This window comes from Pholis gunnellus (assembly GCF_910591455.1).
Source record: "Pholis gunnellus genome assembly, chromosome: 14".
NCBI lineage: Eukaryota > Metazoa > Chordata > Actinopteri > Perciformes > Pholidae > Pholis > Pholis gunnellus.
In genome coordinates, this window is record NC_136541.1 from 14,989,193 (window position 1) to 15,012,319 (window position 23,127).

Below are 23,127 nucleotides of genomic sequence, written 5' to 3' on the forward strand. Positions count from 1 at the left end.
AAGAGGCAGAAGGTTGAAGACTACGTGCACCCAAAACGAACACACTTTGTGATGAATAGAGAGAATAGGAAATAGGAACTCACTGTTCTTGAGAGGAACTACATTTGAGTCAAGTACTTGTGACTACTCAGATGATCTGCAGATATTATTGGAATCTGGGGGTAGAAAAACAGACAAAACGGATCAAATGGAGCATCCCAAAGCGAAAAACACTCACATCCTCTTCTCTAAAACGAGGTCATTACTGAAAATGGATAAAGATCACAAAATAGAAAAAAAATTGGCAAGAGTTTCCGTTATGACATATCAAGAATCAACAGACACTTGTGGACAGCAGGGAGGGGAGAGGAGGGTTAAAAGGCGGGGGAGGGGGGGCTTCCCCATGCAAATCTAAGTCCTCCATGTTGTTGACCTGCACACCCCAGGTAAGTGCAGAGAAATGGTCCTGGATCAAGACTGGTGACATGATGACTCCTCCTACATTTTCTCTGCTATTATGAAACTGTGCAACTAACTGCTCACGAAACGCCTTCAACAGAACTGAAAGCACAATGTTGCAAATCCTCTTACAGACTATAGGTTAAGACTATTTTCTGACTTTGCTTAGTTTAGTTTAGTGTAGTTTTTGATGTTGGCATCACAGTAGCTTTACTGTAGGACCAGATGCACTGTGTTTAGTGTTTGTAACAAAACAATAACTCTAATCATGAATACATCCAGCTTTGAATGAACACGAGGAACATGGTAAAGCTTTGCTTTACAAGCTGGAAGCAGCAGGGAAAAAACAACAGCAAAAAAAGAAACAAGCACCAAAGGGCACAGACAGCGAATGGCTCTAATAATTTAATAAAACTACCTCATACATACCAATTGCATGTATTCGTTGGTAGTCAACTTTGATAAGGAAGAGTCCTCAAAATGGGAAAGGACAAAAATCGAGGTTACAACGAGGACAAACATTAAATGCAATACAGTATGTTTTTCCAGAAAGACAGATAGTTTAAAGACACGTGTAGATATTGTGGTTAGTTCAAAGTATCACAGTATGATATGTGTACACATGTTGGACTCTAGTGTAGGCCAACAAGAGGGAGTACCGCCTTTTACCCAACCCACCCCCGGCTGTAAGACACAAGCATCCCCAGGTCGTCCATGTGCATTGAAAGACAGAGAGAGAGAGAGAGAGAGAGAGAGAGAGGGGGAGAGAGAGAGAGAGAGAGAGAGAGACAGAGAGTGAGAGAGAGAGAGAGAGAGAGAGGGGCAGTAGAGGTGCAAACCTGATTGGTGGCAGTTGCGAAGGGGCTTGTGGCAGATGTGTTGGCTGCAGACACAGTGGCTGGATTACCACCGTGCATCATGGGAACTTTTTTGGGAGGGAAAATCATGTAAGCAAAAATACACAGAGGAGCAGTGTGGCCACATACATACCAGGCAAATGAGGGAGGGAGAAGGAGAGCGGGGGAGTCAGAGAGGGATTGGGTTTAACTGGTTCCCTTTCTTCCACTGATAAGACGTCTTGTGATTTGAGAGCTTGACGTGACGCAGTGTGGCTGCAGTCACTCACTTCCACATGTATGTGTATTATTAGTGGTCAAATGACCAATACGTTACTCTGCTGGTAAACACCAGATGAAAAAACAACATAAATAAAGTCACACGAGTCTTTAAGGCAGAGGAGATAAGGGAGAAGGTTATAATTAAACTCCCTCCAGTTTTCTAAATCTGTTTTTTTTTTTTTAAGTTTCAATAGGTGTCAGGTTAGATAAGCCAAAAGCCAAGTTTAGAGCGAGCATGAGGACGACAGTGGTCAAGCAAGATATAGTAGGTGCACAGAGAATTATAACAAAATAAAGTTCAGTTAAAATGATTGTGAACAACAAGAGTCATACAGGTAATAAATAACATTTAAATGCCACAAAAAGTTTGTCTTTCCTTATGTGGAGGACTCTTGCTTTATGCTTCAAATCACGCAACCAAAACAGTGACTCTCAGGTCACCAAAATCTCATTTTAAAAATCCCAAAGTCGTTGTAATACAGTCAATTTCAGAGCACGGCTCAATTTTTGATGACGTGCGAGTCACAGACACGAGGTTACAGACAACTGAAGAAGGAAAGCTGGAACCTACCAATGCTGGCTGAAGGTGTCATGCACAATATTGAGCCTGCCCATCATGCAGTGCAACAGGAAGTGGATTGGATAGGGAAGAGAAATCAAAACAGCCCATCACATGGTTCGTTAGAGTGAGGGGAGAGATAAGGTGGGGGAAAAAAGGTTAATATCCCTTGGACACAGTCATCAGTGATTGGAAAAAAGGCGAAGTGCTGAACTCATATCTGCTCATCAAAATGCAATCGTGAATGTTAACTTTTGTCTGAAGTGCACTGCATATGAATGTGTAATACAACAAAGAGGGATAGTGCGGTTATGATTCGTGACTATCGAGTATTAAACATCACATACACAGAGAGGCATTCTAACCAACTCTTAACGACTAGTGGCCATGCAACGCCATACAAAGCACAATGCACAAATCTGTCGAAGCATTCTTAGAACGTTTGACCCTCACGGGCCTGGAATGAAATCTAGAGCTTTTAAAGTTATGTGTCTGATAATCTTTGTTCCCTCTATCTGAGGACAAAAACAAGCTGCTCTGTCCTGCAATCTACCACTTTGCCCATCCCCCTCCCCCAGACAAGCAGGGAGCCGGGTTAGACTGATCCAGGCATCCTCTGGGCGGTCAGAGCACTGGTGGTGGTGGTGGTTGGTGGTTGCTTTGGAAGCCATACCTGATGGGAGGAAAGCAGCCTGCTGCTGAAACTGCATGCTGGCCAGGGCCTGTTGGTACTGGAGCATGCTGGTGTTAAACATGGCAGAGGCCCCGTTGGCCTTCTCCAGGGCTACCCGCTTGGGCATGGGAGCCATGATACTAGGGGCGATGCCCTGCCCAGCCAGACGGAGGGTGGCCAGTGAGAAAGGAAAAAAAAAAAAAAAAAAAAACAGAGATAGAAAGAGAGGTGCGTGGGAGAGAGAGAGAGAGAGAGAGAGAGAGAGAGAGAGAGAGAGAGAGAGAGAGAGAGAGAGAGAGAGAGAGAGAGAGAGAGAGAATGTGTGTTGGAAAGAGGCAAAAACGGGAAAGAAAACAAAAAAGGTACATACGTTAGAGGACATCATATAAACAGCACCAGAACATCCTTGTGTGTACAACAACAATATCATCAGTAGCAAGCAAGCAGCAGTCTGACACAAGTACTAGACAAGCAGGAGCATGGTGCCTACTGGAGCTACTGGCTAACAAGCATTCATATATTCAGTGTATTTCATCTGGAAGCTTTACTTTGTACTCCTAGGACTAAATGCAATGTGAGCAAGCATTAACATTAAACAATAAGGCTGCTAACAGGAGGTGGAACAGGTAGGAAGCACAGAGAGAGGGAGGCTGCACTGCTAGCTCCATGATAAACTGTGGAAGCCATGTTTAAGTGATGGTTCACTCTCAGACAAATGTAAAAAAAAACGGTCTCAGGCCGAGGGACATGAGTCAGATGTTCAAAAGCTGGTTTTCTTCTGGTGGGATTTACACCATAAAACGCTGTGTATGTGGATTTTAGCCTCGGCGTGAGGTCCTCCTTGAGGTGGGTGATGGAGTGAACTATCATTTGAACTGTAATCATCTGTTATGGTTTTAAAAGACTGTTCCTCTTAGCCCCACCCTTATCCTTCTCACATGCACTAGTAACACAGACATGCACACGTTGGATTGAGCTGCTCCACAACACTGACCACTGACTTGGACGTAAGAACTGAAGCCATGCCGCCGTTATAGAAGCTCTACTTCCCTAGCACCTCGCTGACTTTTGTTAAATAGGCTACAGGTGATGAATTGATTGTGGCTCCGTATCGCAAAATCCCACATTAGAATTTGTGTTCGAAGGTGATTTTTTAATGCGTGAGGATAAGTCGTTTTGGATGAACCCGGAAAGCCACAATCATTTTATCACGGGCAATAATGACAGATCAGCAGGAGGAAAAAACAGACATTGCACTGAGACGACGACAACAAAAATAGCCAGGTATCTTTGGTTAAAACACTGCTCTACAACAAAGCCACATGCCAAGCTAAAAGGTGAAAGGTCATAGTACCAGGTCAAAGGTTGCGTCGAGGGGTCGCTTCAGTGATTTGACAGCCGACTGAGTCTTAATTAGCAGGCAGCGAGCACATGATGGCAATGGGCCAATGGGGTTCAAGCGCATTAACAAAAACCAGCAAGCAGAGGTGCATCATGGGGGCAGCAGTGCAGTTTGGGTATAGGTGAGAAAAAACAAAAACAAATAAAAAAACAAATCATTGGAATGCAATATACAAGGGGATCACAGGACTAAGGCATGCACAGTGTGGACACTATAGCTCTACTGCTCAACAGTTACATGATCATCAATAATCAATGATAGCTACCAATCTACATTAGTTATTGTCACACAAAGATGGATGAATATAGCGGTGAGAATAGTATTAAAACATTTCTTTAAGTGGGTCTCAGGGCAGAACATTACACAGAAGCACGATCCACAGCTTTCTGTTTCACTGTGCGCATCGTAGTCAGTGTGACGCGACGACGGTCGGCCCGAAGCGCTCAGCCTCGCTACGTCAACGAGAGCACGTAGAAAACACACCGTGTTCAACGGACAATAGCGGCTGCACTATTGCTCACAGGTGCTGTTGCTGTGACGCGGCACAATGAATCGTCACTTTTAATAAAGTAAAGAGGAAGAGAAGTAGTAGATAGGAAGTAGAGAAACAATAGTGTCATGAGTAAGAACAAACCATAAGAGAAAGAGAGAGAGAGAGGAACTGACTCTCTGCTTGTAGTCTGGGGTGAGGTGAACAAGGAACAAGACAAGTCGGGTTTTTTTTTTTCAGATTAGCATGGAAATAATGCAACATTGTCCGATCCTTCTTCATTTCATCCCGTCCTGAGCAGAGTCTACCCAAAACCTTTATAATTTGACCTGGCAAAAGCAGAACTGAAAAAGCTACACCACACCAACCAGGAGAGGTGAGACACAGAGCATATTTCCTACTGGGTGAACTTTTAGCAGATAGCACTGATTGCTCCTCTAAGCCTGTCGTGTGGGTGTAAATGAGTGTGAGCACGCTTGTACAGACTGCTCACCATGGCGGCGGCGGCTGTGGCCTGGTTCACCTGGTGCTGGGCAGCCTTAATTTTGGCCTGCAGATGGGCCGGCGGGTGGAAGTACTTGCACTTTTCCCGAGAGCATCGACCCTTGATGTAGTCCATGCACACGGTGACGGTGTTGTCGTTGGTGTCGATCATGGTGCTGTCCGAGGGGTGGGCGAAGCGACAGTCGGTCTCCCCCCGAGAGCAGCTGCCCCTCTGATATTCCCGACACACCTGGAAGCAAAGTGAGAGGACAGAAATCACGAAAAGACGCGGAGCTACGTCCAAATTCAGCACAGCGCGTGGAGGCAACACAAGAGCCGTCCTAGAACAGTTCCTGTCTGGTGCATTTGGGTCTTTATGTAGAATATATCAAGTGTGACTCATCAAGCCTTCCCTTTCTCATTAAGGAGAGTGTTTAGCTGTGCTGGGTGGTGAATAAATGTCCCACTGAGGAAGGTGCTGAAGCTCTAGCACTCTAACCCTATAAAGATAGAATTTCTTTAGAAATATCTGTAATCTGTTTATTGGAGCATGAGTCTCAGACATTTTTAAAAGTCTATATGTGAGACACCAGAGGGCAGCACCTTCTTTTAAATTAGACGCCATGAACGCATGGGTATTACTCATCTGCTATCTAGCCTGCTTTTCTGCTCTTAGTGTGTGTTTGAACTCCATAAAGACAATAAACCAAACGGTTTTAACATTTATAACTCACTTTTACATTTTACTGATGTGTTTTAAAAGAGGAGACCTATTCGAACACGGCATTTCTGAGTCTTATGGTTTAGTGACAACCATAAAAAAATGTTGGTGGAGATGTCTCAGAATCAGAGAGCAAAGGCTTCTTTCTAGACTCAACTGATCACACCACCAGCTACGGTAGAGGAGGGAGATGCAGGAGACTCCATAGACCAGAATGCAATGCTGCCACAACAAGCGTTATGTTTTATTTGATTAGAAAGAACGTGTTCCTTTTCTGCTGCTACTGGTGCTGTGGAACTCATTACTGCTCGTTGCACTCAAATACATTTTCCTCACGTTCAGGCTCACATCTGGCCTGGTCTGAGGGTATTTTGTGAAACGCTCAAACTGTTCAGGAACTAGGTGAGACAGTTTACGTAAGAGTGAGTTCATGAGAAAAGGGAAACAAGTCTTAAACACAAAGCAACTACTACAATGCACTCGGCATCATAATCTGATGAAATATTACACTTTATGAACATCTGAGGGTTTTATTTTCATTTTCTTTTAATTAGCTTCTCTTTTGAATAAATGTACCCGCTACCAAATTAGAATTCAGTTTCTGAAACAGTTTATTTAAGTCCAGTAAATGGTGGTGTTATAGTTTTTGCTTGTTAAACCACTTGTTAATAACACTTGTCTTGTTTACAGGCTCATTATAATCCTGGGCCACTCCCCTCCCACTAAGAAACACACCATGAAGTAGATTTTATTAGTTTTCCTGGAAACTTTTAGTGAGGAGTGGGTTGACTCCGTGCTTCATAACAATGTTGAGAAGAGCAGGTTCTATGCATCGGCCCGTTACCTCGAGTCTGTCTGTTCTCAGCAGCTTCTGGGCTGCGGCAGCGGCAGAGTTGGGGACTTGGCTGACGTTGGGGCTGGAGGCCATGAGGACGGGGGTGTTGGGCATTATCTCTTGGGGCATCAGGCCTGGTGACATGGGACTCAGGTAGGGATTAAAGGCTGCGGCTGCAGCTGCTGCTGCTGCACTGGCGTTGGTGGCCATGCCTGGCGCCATCGAGAACATGGGCTGGAAGGGACGGGAAATAAAAGCAGGAGAATGAAATGATTATATGTAGACGGGAACCACAAACCGTGTGCTTTTTTTGTATGGGAAGAGAGAGGGTCTGACGGAAAAAGACAAATCAAAAGACTGAAAGAGCAACGCAGACAATGAAGGTGCTGTACGTGTGTCAGCTTTTACATGTATGTGGTCTCACCATGTGCAGCAGCTGTGCTGTGTTCATACGTGTGTGTCCTCTCACCATAGGTGGTAGCTGCGTGCCAGGCATCATGGCGTTGGCGAGATGCATCTGTTGGGCGAGCATGACCATGTTCTTCTGCTGGATCAAGTTGTTCCTGCCGTTGATCTCCAGCTGGGTCTTTAGGTGGGGAGGAGGGTGCAGGTACTTGCAGTTCTCCCTGGAACAACGGCCCTGAAGGCGACACGCAGAGGGGACAAGATGGAGCCGTCAAGATGACACATGTACTGCAGGTTTGGCTGCATTTGGAAGTATGATGACTGTGCAATTTATGGACAAAGTATATGTTGACACTACCAGGGTAAAATTGTTGTTGTATGTTGGATACGTTTAACATTTCTATCAGTCTCAGCTGTACTTTGTGTTTAGTGCTAATTAGCAAACGTTAGCATGCTAACACGCTAAACTAAGGTGGCAGAAATACTTGCTAAACATCAGCATGTTGCTATGCTGAGGTTAGCATTTAGCTCAAATCAAGTACAGTATCTTATGTGGTCTCGTGGTCCTCCGACAGCCTGTCATCCTTCAATGCAGACTAAATAAAACAGTACATTGAGAATCAACGAATCACAAGGTGAATATGGCAGAAAACAAGCAGCTTTGTTTTTTGTTAAATGAAATAAGTGAAAAATACCATAAATGGTGTAAATGCTTGATGTCAGACACTTGATTTCTCATCAGGTCTGGGCTGAGTCAAGCACTAATTGTTAATGGCTTGTTATTTCTGTCAGTCCCAGCAGGGACATTTGTACGTGTGTGTGTGTGTGTGTGTGTGTGTGTGTGTGTGTGTGTGTGTTAGCTAGTCATGATGGACACCCTAGTGCTGCTCTCCAGACATCCAACTTAGCTACATTTCTAAACCAGTGCTATAAATACTGTCCCCTCAAATGATCTGTATTGTATCAGCAGCCCCCCTGAGGTCACACTTCAAAGTCTTTGAATATTTATCTGAGACAGGGGTCCCCTTTTGCTGCCTGCCGCGAGTATCCAATTCAGTCCGGAGAGGAGGAGCCTGGGGAGAAGTCTGACACACATGCGCACATATTCGTGCGAGCAAGAATGCCTACACATTAATGCATGCCCATCGGGGTCATGTTCGGTTAACAGGTGGCAGAGACGTGTCTCGCGAGCATAAGATAAAACGCGCACACACACACACACACACACACACACAAACACGGCCACGGTTTAATAAAGATGTGCGTTTACTGTCAGCGCTGTGGCACAGCCTAGCAGACTGTGCTCATCCTCGCTGACAGAGCTTTCCCCACTGGGATTCATGTCCATATACCCCGCCAGGAGTTCAGTCCCCTTTCCCATCTCCTTCACTTTCACTGACACTGGAGCACCGGACAGGTGCGAGGGAGAGGGGGTGGGGGTTGGGGGGGGACACTTAAATGGCAAAGGTGGCCTCCTTAAGATTTTTTGTTTAGTCCGCTTGTCTGAAGTTGTCATATCAAGTTCTCGGTTGATCTCCTTTTTAAAAGACATGTCTCTTCTATTCTGTGTCCCGGTTATGTTTCCTAACGCCTCGATAACAGAAGGGAGCACATGGATGAAGAGTTCTGTTTGCAATAGAGTCAACTCTATGTTAACTAAATCCAACCAAAAATCCAACCAAAGCATAACTGTCGATGCCGAGATGAAGGTCTCCTGTTGACACGAAAGACTGACCAGGTTGTGCACCGACCATGTGCACTGAGCTGAGCTGGCATTCAGAAGACACTCAGAGGGTGTGTGTGTGTGTGTGTGTGTGTGTGTGTGTGTGTGTGTGTGTGTATGGAAAGTGTGCGAGCGTGTCGTACATGTGTGAGACATGAGAGGAGCTGAAAGCAGGTTCTAATAGCACTCATCCAGAGAGTGACAATGGCATGCAGCTAGAGGGGGGGATGTGTGCAGAGATGGTGTGTGTTGCTTGAGTGTGTGTGTGTGTGTGGGTGTGTGTGCAGAGGGGGTTGCAAAAGGCATGGAGGATCATGTTGCGCTCACCCCGTATGAACCTGTCCGTCGACCGCTGGATTCACAACTGCAGCAGATTAAATGCGGGTTGATGTGGGAGGAGAGAGAAACACGTGGCTCTGACTTTAGCCGACTACGTTTGCCATTCTGCCAAATCACGCAAAAAGAAACAGAAAGCGCCATTAACCACGAAGGCAGCCATTTTAAATAAAGAGTCAGGTCCCAGAAGAGGAAACGCCGGGCTGCATAAGTGGAAGAGAGAGAGAGAGAGAGAGAGAGAGAGAGAGAGAGAGAGAAAGAGACGTAGTGACTGAGAGCTGCGTCAGGGAAACTGTAGAAGTTGCAGAGAGAGAGAGAAATGGAGATGCAATGAGAGACGTTGCTCCTCTCACATCATGTTTGTGGCTGTTATTGTGACATCAGCGGCCTTGAGGAGCAGCTAGAGACGGTGTCCACGGCAACAGAGCAGCCAACAACAGCCCCTGAATTGGGACACAGCTACAGATTTACCATCGCTGGCAGATACAGGACTGCAGCAGATGCTACAGATGCATCCAAACCCGGTAACCAAAACTATTCATGAAGTAGAGGGCATCCAATCACAGCCTCTCTCTTGTTTGTGTCTGTGCTGCTAATACAGCCATCATGGAAAAAAAGCTGATTCTCACAATTTTCTTCTCACTACCGCTCTTTTGTCTCCATCAAGGGATTCAACACCGGAACACTATCTCATTATACCGACTCTATGTAAAGGTATTTATGCAAAAGTTAGAATGGATGTGCTATGGAGAGCCGTGGAAGGCTTCCTTTTCGTGGCAGAGTGAGAACATAGACCAGATGAGAATGTGATCAGTCAACAGAACTGGTTTTGATGCTTAATGCCAGAAAATGATGAAAACAATGAAGCGAGGGATTCATCCACACCATCGGTCCATTCCCTTAGCGTCAGTGCACGTTGATGAGCATTGAGTAGGAGGAACACATTGTCTCCGTCATCCAAAGTGTGTTTCAGGAATGTTTGGGCTGATGAGTTTCAGAGCTGCTTGTTATGACAATGGGACCATGTTGTTTGACCAACGGCCACAATTCAAAAGCGACAAAACAAAGTTACTACGACATCAAATTAGAAGATGTCGCAGAAATTGTTTGTCTATATACGTACAAATGACGACTAATATGCACACGTTGTAAAATGACTAAATAAGTAGTTTTTACTGCAGATCTTATTTTGTAAAAAACATGTACGTAGTATGTGCTTGTCATCATTACTTCTGACAACAGTAATGACTTGACAACATGTGAACTTCCCCTGCCTGCTATAAGTTCAGTCCAGGCTGAGTTTTGTATTTATAGTGTGGGGGGTGGGGGGGTGACGGGGAGGGGGGTGGGTGGGGGTGACCTGTGTTCTCCTGGTGAGATCAGAGTTGCCAAACTCCAAGCCAGAAATGGGAACAATAATCCTGCTGGCTACCGTGCAGTCTGATTGATGATAAGTTGTAATAACACGTCCCACCCAGATCGCTCTCTCGCTCTTCTAACTCGGCCTCTCACACACACGTACACACGCACGCACACACACACACACTCGGCTTTTGTGACTGCGAGGGATTTAAACAAACAATGAACCAACGTGTAAAGAATGCTGGGTGGGGCCGCATCCCATCCTTTTGAGGTGAGGAGATGAAGCATGCGGCAAGATGTATTAATGCGCATGTGTGCGAGAGAGGAACAGTGGAACAGTGGGAGGTGACAAAAAAATAAACGGGCTTCTGCTTCTACTTGTTTGACTCGCAACCACGCGGTGCTGTTGGTTTATGAGAGCGCTGAACGGCACGTGATGAACCATGCAGACCTCTCAGCTCATCTGGGACGAGATGGTTAGAAATCAAACATGGTGACGAAATCTCAGATTGTTTCATTTGAATAATTTATTGAGGCCTTAAGATGTAACACCGTCTAGTAATTCATTAAAAAAAATTATAAAAAAATCTGGATCAAAGGATTTTTTTACTGCAACAAACTTGGTCTGTTTTTAATAATAAATGTGAAGCATCACTTGTGAATATATATATATATATATATATCCTGCATGTCATAACATTTACATATCTCTCTAAAAATGCAGTAAAATCCACTGTTTCCTGCTCCTGTGCTCTGGTACGATGTTCTGGTGTGAAGCCTCACTGCGTTCCAGTAACTACTGTCCAAACAGACGCAGAGATGAAAGGCCTTTCTCCTCACACACACTGTGAGTGACGCTTTGTTTTGCTGGAGAGCAACAGACACTCAAAGAGCCAGGCCCCGTGGTTGGAAATATGAAGCATATCAATTTTCTCTGACTTTGTGCCGATCGTCTTACATGGATTTTTCCTTATATCCAGTGAAGCAGAGTGCTAATTACTGGAACCGCCGCAGGTCAAGAATATCCAGACGTGGTCTCGTCGTTGGGCATACTTGCAAGTGTTAAATAAGTAATAAAGCCATGAACAATTCTCAATCGATACTACCCTTTTACAGTAAAGTACAATTGATTTTCTTTTCGTTTCTAGCCACTTAATTCTGCATTTAATTAGCAGCAAAGTTTTCTAAGCGAGCGAAGAACACATTCGAGATCTGATGCGGGGATTGTTTCTTTGCTGTTGCATTTCTATATCAGACCGCGTAAGCGTACTCATGCACTTGTGATTACGTCTGTGTCTCCCTGCTGGGACTCGGCGTGCACCGTGATCCACGCCGCACAGCTTTCGTGGTCAGGGAGGCGATGTGACTGGTGGGGAGCTTACTGAGATATGGAGTGTTAATCTATGATTATAGTTACAGTGTGCCCCCGGTGACACATTACCACCCTCACCAAACAATGACGGAGAGCAAAGGATTATGGGCTACGACACAGACCACACAGGGAGCGATAAGGTGAGCCCGAGTTGATTATCGATTATTATTATTTGTAGAAAATAATCTGAAGAAACACTGTGCAGACTGGAAATGACAGCGGCCTCGGTTGATGTTCAAACACAAACACACACACACACACACACACACACACACATGCATGCGTTGGGACACAGTGGCAGCTACACAGACCTCACTGTTTATATAGACACACACACTCAGCGAGGAGTTATTCACACTTGACAGGGTGTTGGTTCTCAGAAATGCCTCAGGTCAGATGTCGCGTACACTGGAGTCTCCAAACTTAGACCTCTCTGTTTCTCTCCCCCGTCCTCTCTCTCTCTCTCTCTCTCTCGCTATCTACCTCTATCTCTTTTCACACGTTGACTTCATCTACCCTGTTTTTCTGTTCACTGCAACGTCGCTTCCTCTCCTGTAAGGGGTAGTAGTAACAAGGTTGGTTTCTGAACTTTTCATTATCAGTAATAACAGAGCAATCTCCCAGGTTATCGATTTGAGCAGCAGTGCTTTATGAAAGCACAACCAGTGGTCGCATCGTTACGTGAGGAGACATGAGAGCGTTCATTTAATCATCTCTCAGCTCCACTTCCCAGTGGGAGAGACAAAGAGGAGTCGCTGCGCAGAAATGACGACGTTCCGGGCAGCAGCGAGGCGTCAACAACGATGATTTCGTTCCTCAAATGACTGAGGTGTGCTCTCCTGACGATCAAAGTCTGCCGTATATCTAAATCAGCCGTTTCTTAATACGTAAACATGAAAGATGAGTGATACTGAAGGTTAGACTTCACTTCTACTGCCTTAGCAGAGCATCTATACCTAAAGCAAATGTACTTTTACGATTCCGCACCATGTATATGTATATTATATGTATTAACAGTTATCAAAATCATTACAGATGTGCTCGAAAGGTGAGGACGAGACTACCATATCAGTCCCTTTTTCTCCCACAATAGCAGAAAGAGTCACCTGAACCTGGAATGAAGGACTAAAGGCAACACGAGGGAAAGTGATGATATAAGGCAGAGGTAACAGAGATAACAGAAGTGTTCTGTATGAACTTCCCCGTCTGTCTCATCTCTTCCTACATCCTCGTTTCTACCGTTTCGGAGTGGTAGCTTTACGATGCATCTAAAACACCTAAAAAGCTTAAAGAATGTTTAGAGGCCGTCTCCCTTTTTTTTTTTTTATTACCCCGCACCACTACCCCCGTTATCCGCACTGGGTTCATTTCCTCCTCAGGTTTGGGACACCTGGACTGTAGAAACACACCGAAATAGTCTCTTCCATCCATGGTAATAACCAACAGACAGATGATTAATTGGGTTAGCAGCACTAACAGATTTAATCGGCCATGTTTTCTGCTAATCAGATCTCACAGACTGTAATCCTATCCGGAGACCTAATCCCACTGTCAACTGACATAATCCTGTTTCACCGTGAGATTATCTCCTACCAATTTGGCACAAGCACAAGCAGGGTCTCTCTCTCTCTCTCTCTCTCTCTCTCTCTCTCTCTTGTTGCATTCACATTAACTCGTCAAATTGTTTCTCTCTTGAAAGATAAGAAGAAGAAAAAACAGTGGAGCAGGATAATTATATTTATTTCCGAGGCTACTTTACTTGTTTAAGTGTTGATGTTCTGCAATAAGGGATGCTTCTCTTCTCTTCTATAAGTGTATAGTTTCTGAACAACATAAATGGTGCTCTCAAAAAATAAATAGTCTGAATTGAGAGTAGCTACAGCAACCATTAACATCTAACCAACAAATCAGCCCTCGGTCCAGTCCAGACTTATTAACTGGCAGTGTGTAGATGCAAGGGACGCTGATGCAAAGTGCTAGTACTCATGATAAATAAAGGAATAACTCATAAACCGGGTGCCAGTGTGAGTAAAAGACAAGGTATAGAGGATGCAGTGCAGTATGAGGCGAGGTGTCTACTTTTGTGCGTGTCTCACAAAGCTAATCGGGGCTAACGCTAACTGGACCACAGGTGGGGCCGCTGGTTCAGGTCAAAAAACAAAGACGCATTGTGGACCACGACCAGCCAAAAATGGAGACATCCATCTGTGAGGATGTCGACGATGTGTTTACTGCCGACTTGTTTTCACTTCTCAGAGATTTCCTTGTTTCCATCTTAGGCATCTCACCGTGTAGCTTCTCTTTTTTACGTTCTTGCATGAGGGGAAGGGGAAGGTTGACTGTGAACAGCTGGAGAGAGGGAGGAACAGCGTGGAAAGGTGTTGAGAGAGTTGAGACAAAGTGAGTGGCTGTGCCCTCGAGCTCCTCTCCTCCTCTCTCACCTGTCTAATGGGAGGATAATGGCGGAGCTGACTGAACGGCTGCGTGACTGTTCGCATTTGTGAGAGGTAATGAAAAAGGTGACGAGAAAGAGGGAGCAACAGAACGCTGGAGACAGAGACGGATAGAGGTTATCAGGAAAAAGCCTGATCGGTTACACGGCTGAAGGTACACTGAGATTAAAACTATTCCACCGCTTCTCGTCCCGTTTCCACTTTCCACTTAAGTAGCTTTAAAGCTCCTCAGATTCCCTTGAAATCAAATCAAAAACATTCATGATACCATGTATGTGTGCCATTTGTTTCCAGCAATATAAATGAAATGTATTCAGATTGAGTGATTATCAGCATAGAGACAGCACTAATGTCTATTGGTACCTAGACCTATGCAAAACTGGTTTGTATGCAGCTTTTTATAAGAATAAAGCATGATGAGGGTTCAAACCTATGTGTGGCCATAAATAGCTTTGCCTTCATAGTGTAAGCGTTTGAACAAATATAAATGCTTGGAAATCTGGACATAATTCCATGTATACGAGCCAAGTGACATCACCATCACCTGTTAGAAATGTATGGGACATGGTGTATGAGTTTCAGATTATGTAATACTGCAGTCTGGGCTTGGATCTGTCAATATTTGTTAATCGGTGAAGCAAAACATCCCTCAGGCTATGTCAGGTTGTACAGTGTGTCTGTCTGAGAGAGAGAGAGAGAGAGAGAGAGAGAGAGAGAGAGAGAGAGAGAGAGAGAGAGAGAGAGAGAGAGAGAATTAATCATTGTATCAGTTGCGTTATAAAGGGGCCCAGTGTGATGGGAGGGACAGGGACGGCTGACACTGAGAAGAAAAGACTGTTGTTGCTGATCTTCCGTCACAGAGACGACGCACAGCTAAACTGATCTGACAAGGATGCACACACCATGGCATGAGCAGACCAAAGAATGTCTCTGTGTTAAGTGTGTGTGTGTGTGTGTGTGTGTGTGTGTGTGTGTGTGTGTGTGTGTGCGCAGCCCCGGATTAGACTGGTCCCAACACAAATCTCTCTAGCATGAAAGTGAGAAAGACATAAAAACAAACCACTCAACACCAGGAGACAGAGACGTTACAGATCCTACTTACTGAAATAAAAAGCCCCTGCACTGTGACTCAGCGCTTATCTAGTGAAACCTGCTCATTTGAAATCAGAGAGCGCCGAGCAAACAGCCACACAGACAACGCTGTGATATGAATAGCTCTTAAACTGAATGCTGTGGATGACCGACTCCTAGCCGTTGTTCATTTAAAGGAGGGACACTTTCACTGTGGATGCACAAACAGATATCCCATTAAAAATCAAATTAGGGAGATCCCTATGTGCTGACTGCAGAGGAGACAAACCCATATGGACCCAGGAACTGTCTGAACTACAGCTTCACTGCAGTACCCAGACTTGAGATTAGCACAGTGCTACTGACAAAAATCCCTGCTGATCACACGTGGGACTAAAAACCTCCATCCTGAAAACACATCTGTCTTGGTCAGATTCTGACACGTTTACAGGTGTCTTCGGGCTAGTACATTTTGCAGCTGTTGTGCAGACAAACCACCTCTCTCTCTCGTTAACTCATCCACTACTGACGCTTGGTCAGTGCCCCGCCTGGGCTTTCCACTGAGTCCAATGAAAACCAACCAGGATTATTATTAGATGGTCAGAAATAGCGAGATAAAGAGTGAGAGTCCACACAGGGTGGGTGGTCAGTCCACTAATCGCTCTATTCCTAAACCTAACAAGTGGTTTTGCTGCCTAAACCTAACTTCCTGTGAAGACAGGAAGTTTATTGTCAAAAGTAGAAAAAGACATGCATATTATAACAGCATGGTAACTTAAAAAAAAAAAAAATAGCTTCAAACTAGGATACAAATAAAACTACGCTGAGCACAATGAGACACAACTAAATTGTTGCTCTGGGTTTTATTAGTTCGTCAATGGCCAAAAGAATGACAACTGTTGCCTCCACGTGGCCATGTGCAGTGTGTCTTTATGCAATGTGTTCAAACATTAGCCTTCTGTACTCATAACATATGCACACACACACACACACACAGAACATGTTGATTTCACTGAGATCGGCTGGATAATTTGTTTGAAATCATAAAAAAAAGCCACTGTCGGCTAGAAACGCGGCTAATATTTACCCCACATATAGGTCTGGCCGACAATCTGTGTTGTCTAACCTTCCTGTACTTCCATCTTGCCGCTGAACATAAACATGCTGTCAAAATATGATCAGCAAAAATGAGAGGAAAGACAGAGAGGGACACAGAGAGCGAGAGACAGAGAGAGAGAGATAAATAAGAGGTATCTACCCGCCCTCTGCTCTGCAGGAATGTAATCTTGGCTAAGAACGGTGTGGCAACACAAAGAAACCCGCTGCAACAGCACTAACACACACACACACACACACACACACACACACACACACACGATCACGCGCATGCATTTGGTCTCTTTTTCTCACAGACGTGATGACAGTGGGTGTGTCAGCCTGGCAGGTAGACAAAGTACAAAGTCTATGCTCCGTACGTGTGTGAATTCAAACGGTTAAGGTGAGCACTCCTTTCTTTATGACATGGACGGCAGTGTTGAGGGTAAACAAGAACCGTCTGCTCCTATAGGTTCACACAAGGTCACTGGTTAATGTGTATGTGAACCACCCTGTCCAGGGATGGGTGTGGCCTGAAGTAAATGAGGCAAAAACCAGACCGAGCAGGAAATCAAGTAGAAGGAGTTGCCACAGTGGGAGGAGAATGAAAACAAGCCAACGGTGGACTAGAATAGGCTTGCATCAAATGAAAGTGGGATGGTACGCTGCTTGAAATAAAGCTGGCAGTTTACCCCCGCGTGGGTGTGGTGGAGCTGCAGCGTTACAGTTCATTAACTGTAGAGAGTAACCTTTATCATTCCAGACACATCCTAGTATAAACTAATGAGGCAGGCATTAAGCGTGCTCGCCTCTGCAACCGATTATCATGCTCCGTTCTGAGTAGGAATGCTTGAGGGAAGTAGAGAAGTTCAGTGATTACAACCACTGGAGGTTAAAACTCGGTTACTTCCTCAACATATTGTGTACGTTCTCAAACTCTTCCTGTAGTTTTGCGAGATGCAGGGCGGCTCAAAAGGCGCACGTGCTCCGCCGCACTTTACCACCTTTCTCCTCGGTTAATCTGCGCGCGTTTCTATTAGAGCAGATCTAAATATTTAGCTGGAGATAGAATCAGCGTCTGCTCAGAAGTGAATCATTAATAGACAAAGTTACAAAGCTGACTTTAAGTCGGGGAGCTCTGGCAGCCACCGTCCTTCTCCAAATATTTACCCTGCTTCGACATAGCTGAGCCGCCTGTGCAGCACCAAACAGATACACAGGCAACGGAAAGGGCTGCACTCTGAGGTTAGGGCCCACAGGTCTAAGGCTAGTGAACACCCACACATGCATGTTGCATGGAGACATGCACACACACACACACACACACACACACACACACACACACACACACACACACACACACAGACCACCACTTAGTTTCAGTTCTGTGGCCTAGATGGAAACTTGGTTCAGATTGATAGTCTTGCTTGGGGGTAGATCATCCACATCTGATTACTGCCATGAACATCCTCCAATGAAAAATGGTGATTTCACTCTTTTTTTGCTATTTCTGGTACAATAATATTCCCCGCTCTAATTCCCTCAGCATTGTCTCTACAAGTGTGGTTTAGTTCAGGACACGTGTGTCTTTTTGAGGGTGATCTCCATATGTGATTTTGTATGTGTGTGTGTGTGTGTGTGTGTGTGCGCCCCATGTAAAAAGGAGGTCAGAGAGAGAGAGAGAGAGAGAGAGAGAGAGAGAGAGTGGCTGTTGGGGAAATGACTGGGTTTGGGTGTGACCTGCTCAGCTATGCGCTGGTGATCATGTGAGACCTGTTCTAATTATACACTTCTCAAGAAGAAGGCCGATCCTCTCTCATGGCCAGAAAGTGTGTGCACGTGTCTAAGAGGGTGCAGTGTGTGTGCGCGTGCGTGCGTGTGTGTGCGTTCGGGTTGCAAGACTAGTAATGGCGAGTGATGTGGCTTCATGTAACACAACTAAATTGAGAACTTTAACCTATTTCAACCAATGGACGTGTGTGAAAAGTGGACTAGGACATGTGGTTTCTTCAGTGTGTGGGTTTGTGGGTCAATGTAAGAGGAAAACATTTCCAATGTTGTGAATGTGTTCGTGTCTATATGTTTGTATTTTAGGTTTTGTTTATGTGCAACTAACTGCCTTTGCTTCTGATTTCCTCCATCCTCTCTCTCTGTCTGTCTCTCTCTGTCTGTCTCTGTCTCTCTCTCTGTCTCTCTCTGTCTGTCTCTCTCTCTCTCTCTGTCTCTCTCTGTCTCTCTCTGTCTGTCTCTCTCTGTCTGTCTCTCTCTCTCTCTCTGTCTCTCTCTGTCTCTCTCTGTCTGTCTCTCTCTCTCTCTCTGTCTCTCTCTCTCTCTCACGCGTTCTCCTGCTGTTTCCACTGCGGGTTTCAGAGACCTGCTCTGTTTTTCATTACCAGTGGAAAAAATGGGGCGTACAGCTAAAAAAAGTATCACCCATCTCCATTAATACACAAGTCCTAGTGGAAAATGAGTCCAAACTACCAAAATAGGCCCCTTGGTTGCCTCAAAAAGCCTCTATAAATCCGCCAGCTACTCCTTTCCAGTGGCTGACCTTTACCTCAGCGCGAATGACAATTTAAACATACGTTCACGTATCGAGATCCCTCCGCCTGTAGATAAAAGCTCCACTGTGTGGTCAGTGAATGTCTACATGTGCTCACTGTGTTGAGAAGTGAGGGGTCCATGACATCTAGATATTTAGGAGAACATTTGCGTCTCAGTGTCTTACAGCTTGGGTCTTGTTTGTAGTTATGGCCACCAGGTAGTTATTATAACATTTGAATTCATTTTTTAACGTGGCTGAACACGGCGATATCGCTTTGACAAAGTCTAACGGGAAAATAAATAAGCATTCAGTAGATCGGGTCAGATCACAGGTGGTATCGACTTCTTTTACGAGGAGGTACAGCCAAAAATGAGCGCATCAGAACGGTTGGCCATAATCACTCGTTGCAGAGGAAAATAGTGCACACACACACACACACACACCTGTGGTAGTTATGATACATCGCCCCCATTTATGAACCCGAGAGAGTGATTGTGGCAATCTCCACTGATAACAATGACGGAGGAAACTTTGAAAAGGACTCGAGATGGAATAAACAACAATGACTTAATCAGCGTTGTGATTTTGGAGTTCAACGCACGCACACATGCACACTGCGAGGAAACTTGGGGAGAGTTCAGCCTGGGCTTGACAATGTTCCTCTGTCCACATCTGGCTAGGAACACTGTTCTCTGAGTAGACTCACACATAGGCTGTCCTCATCTTAACCCTGCCCTGTACGCACACTGCCAATGACCACGAGTCACCAGTGTCTGCAGGGGGAGAATACAAACAGAAGTAAAGAACACACACTCACACACACACGCACACACACACACAGCCAAACTTTGGCGTGTGTGTGTCAACGCTGGAAACTTTGGGTAGAGGTCCGCCCATCTCTAGAGATCTTGTGCTCCGATAAAAAGACAGATTGTGAAAGAGAGAGAGAGAGAGAGAGAGAGAGAAAGAAGAAGAGGTGTTTGCTTTTCTGCTGCTGCCTAAAAATGGAAAATTACTGCATGCGGTGCCCCAAATCTGCCCCCGACTGCGCTCTAAAACACATACGCATATAGAGACACAAACAAACCCCCTCTAACTGCCCCCAGGCCTCTGCGCAGGAAATTGTTTAACTGAGTGAGAGCTACACGATGACGCTACCGCATCGCTCCTCTCTAGCTGTTGAAACGTGTTGTGCTCAGGGCATCCGTATGGGTTTGTACATGTGACAGCCTATTCATCTGTGTTCAAGCGCCAGCACACTGCAGTGTTTTTCACCTCCAGAGGGACCGCGGTGATTCAGTCTTTAGTGTTGTTTACCGACAGTGTGATCAGTCGGCAATGTGACTCCTCCATGACTGCTGAAATGAGCGCAGTAAACACCCGCCAAAACACTTCAGCCTGTTCTAGAAATTCCACAGTGCAGTGTTACCGCCTGACTTCTGCTTCCTGAATCTAAAACGCTGCAACCCCCCCCTCTGTACCCTTGATCACATGTTCGTCACCTGACCAGAAGTAGGTGGGATCAACGAGAGCACATGCCGTATCCAGATGGTGTGCTCTAGACAACTGCTATTTCCAGTGTAACTCCATATATTCTAGCCTATCAGACGATGTGCTCGGTGTCTTATCTGTGGGACAATCTGCGTCTGAGATCTCCCTGTTCACCGCTTCTCCCTTCTTACCTTGAGTGAGTCGAAGCAAGCGATGACCCGTCCGTTGTCCACCTGACAGCTCTTGGCCGGGTGAGCGAACTTGCACTCCTGGTCCGAGCGTGAGCACGTGCCCCTCTGGAACTCCCGACACACCTCGAGCGTCAGCCACTTTGTGTCGCGGATGTGTGCCATGTTCATCGCCATGGCAACACGCCGGCAATAAGTTATTCCGAGCCGAAAATCTGTCCCGAGCGTGAATAAAAGTACCTCTAGTGTTTTTTTTTTAATCCACAGCTATAAGGTCTTTTTGTTTAACTGCGGTGGAAGTCTGTGACGTTGAAATGAAACATTCAAAAAGGAAGTCACTTTTGATTGAAACGGCCTCCTTTTTCCAAAGTGAAATGTTGCAGGACGAATGTTATTGGAGATCTTTCCCACGATCAATCAACCACAGCGGGCGGGTTTGTATCCAGGAGACGACTCAGCCCTAACAGTGCCGAAGCCGCTCGCGGGCCTGACTTTTGCCTGCAGAGCGAACTCACCTAAAACATTCACAAGCCGACGAGGCAAACCGAGAGCCCTCTGGTTCGGTGCGTTGGAGCAGGCAACGAAGGTGATAGTCTGGGTGTAGCCTGCTACAGGAAGGTCACGGACACTGAGGACCGAGCGGAGGCGTAGAGGGTTGAAGGCGGAGGTTAAAAGGCAAGGTGGGTGAGATGCTGCGCGGGCCTGGTGGTGTGTCGGGGCTGCTGCGGTAAGGCTGGTCAGCTGGCGAGCGGAGGCTGGAGCCCCTGCTGCGAGGAGTGGATGGTGATGGTGGAGGATGGACGAGCAGGTCGGAGCGTAGGCTGCGAGGTGGGTACTCGTGTTACCGTGGCAGCAAGCGAGCGAGGCGGGGTGGGGGGGGGAGGGAGGGTGGAGCTTCAGCTGTAGAAGCAGGTCGAAGCTGCAGCAGACATCAGGGAAGGCACTTCCTCTGGGGGGAGAGAGAGAGAGAGAGAGAAAGATAAAGAGAGAGAGAGGAGGGAGAGAAAGATTAGGGTTGATGATACGCATCCAAAGAACACATTCAGGTTTATCACTCGTTCATTTATCTTCCAGAGGAGCTTCTGACCTGCAGCATTTTTTTTTTAATCTGCTGCTAAGCTCTGTGGGAATTAAGAATGTGTAAAAATGTCAGTAATGCAGGGGTGTCAGCTAAAACAAATACAACTTTCACCCGCCCTGCGCTCTGAACACACATGGTGCTCACACACACACTCATCACGCCACGCCACACACACACGCACACACACACACACACACACACACACACACACACACGGACATGCACAAAGCAGCCATTCACAACTTTCCACTCCTTCTGGTCAACGCAGGAAAATCCGATCAAATCCCGTATCACTTACAGTCGAGTACAGCAAAGCCGGCCATTGCAAATGTGCTCGGAGGTAAAAGAAAAGGAGGAGAGTGAAAGCGGAGGGGAAGTCGAGGCAGGGCAGGAGGGAGAAGAGGTTAGTCATTTCCCTTCTTGCAAAGCGCTGTGAGAGTGAGGACCAATGAGAGTTTGCAGAGTTGCAGCAACATTCTGGGCTGAGCGCCAGGTGAGAACAGGGGGAGGAGCCAAGAGGAGGCTGACCTGAGAGAGAGAGAGAGACTAGAGAGAGAGAGGCTGAACTAATAATTTTACTCACTATTTCTATACCTGATTTCTCGCGAAAAAATGACACATTTCTTTCAACTTTCATGAAAGATACCAGATAATATTATTGTCCATAAACTCATTTCAATCTGTGTAATTCACTCTTAAACCAAACTTCGATCCTCAAATGCAGAAGAGAGTGGCTTTTTTTTTAACTTGTTTATATACACTTTTGGCCGTGCTTTCTATTTGTGGTGAATCCATTGTGCAGGGGTTTTGCTCGGGGAATTTGAATGACTGGGCTCCCGTGGGCCCGGTCGGCTCTTATCTCACAGGCGGGGTAACTCACCACACCCTGTGTAGAGAAATCGCTTTTCCCAGAACAGCATGTGCACCTTCAGCAATGCTCTGAAGCGCTGCTAGCTTTTACGGCACTGCAACGCTGCAACACACTATATCAGAGCCCTGCAGCAGTGCAGCCCGGGTCATGATGAGCCAGCAACGTGGATATATGTTACAGAGTGAAGGGGTGGGGGTAGTTTCACCTTGGGTGACCCCTACGATAGCAAAGGTAGCATTACTGCTACGAGCGACCTTTGGTGTGCACACATCTTCCATATCATTCACTTTAGAGGGTGGACAATAATAACATGACAAAGTGTGGCTGGATTGAACTTTGTGTTTTGGAATAAAATTTCATCATTTTATCTTCACTGCTGTGAAAATGCCGAGTCAGTCTAATCTCTCCGTGTAAC

General features: G+C 45.7%; 1 protein-coding gene across 14 annotated transcripts in view; it reads right to left on the bottom strand.

Moving 5' to 3' along the window:
* Window positions 1-23,127, bottom strand: part of mbnl1 (muscleblind-like splicing regulator 1) — a 32,088-nt gene that overhangs the window by 3,593 nt on the left and 5,368 nt on the right. For 2 of the 14 annotated variants that reach the window (XM_079173107.1, XM_079173101.1), the window contains exons 2-11: window positions 20,764-21,709; window positions 7,144-7,359; window positions 6,729-6,953; window positions 5,174-5,413; window positions 4,143-4,196; window positions 2,789-2,942; window positions 2,128-2,163; window positions 1,278-1,363; window positions 868-912; window positions 84-155 (exon numbers count right to left, since the gene is read on the bottom strand). In XM_079173107.1, the coding sequence (XP_079029233.1) occupies window positions 99-155; window positions 868-912; window positions 1,278-1,363; window positions 2,128-2,163; window positions 2,789-2,942; window positions 4,143-4,196; window positions 5,174-5,413; window positions 6,729-6,953; window positions 7,144-7,359; window positions 20,764-20,937 (1,287 nt within the window). In that variant the 5' untranslated portion in view covers window positions 20,938-21,709 and the 3' untranslated portion in view covers window positions 84-98. Of the gene's footprint in view, window positions 1-83; window positions 156-867; window positions 913-1,277; window positions 1,364-2,127; window positions 2,164-2,788; window positions 2,943-4,142; window positions 4,197-5,173; window positions 5,414-6,728; window positions 6,954-7,143; window positions 7,360-20,763; window positions 21,710-22,139; window positions 22,497-23,127 lie in introns of those variants that run through there. The other 12 variants (XM_079173108.1, XM_079173112.1, XM_079173110.1 and 9 more) reach the window with 12 other exon arrangements.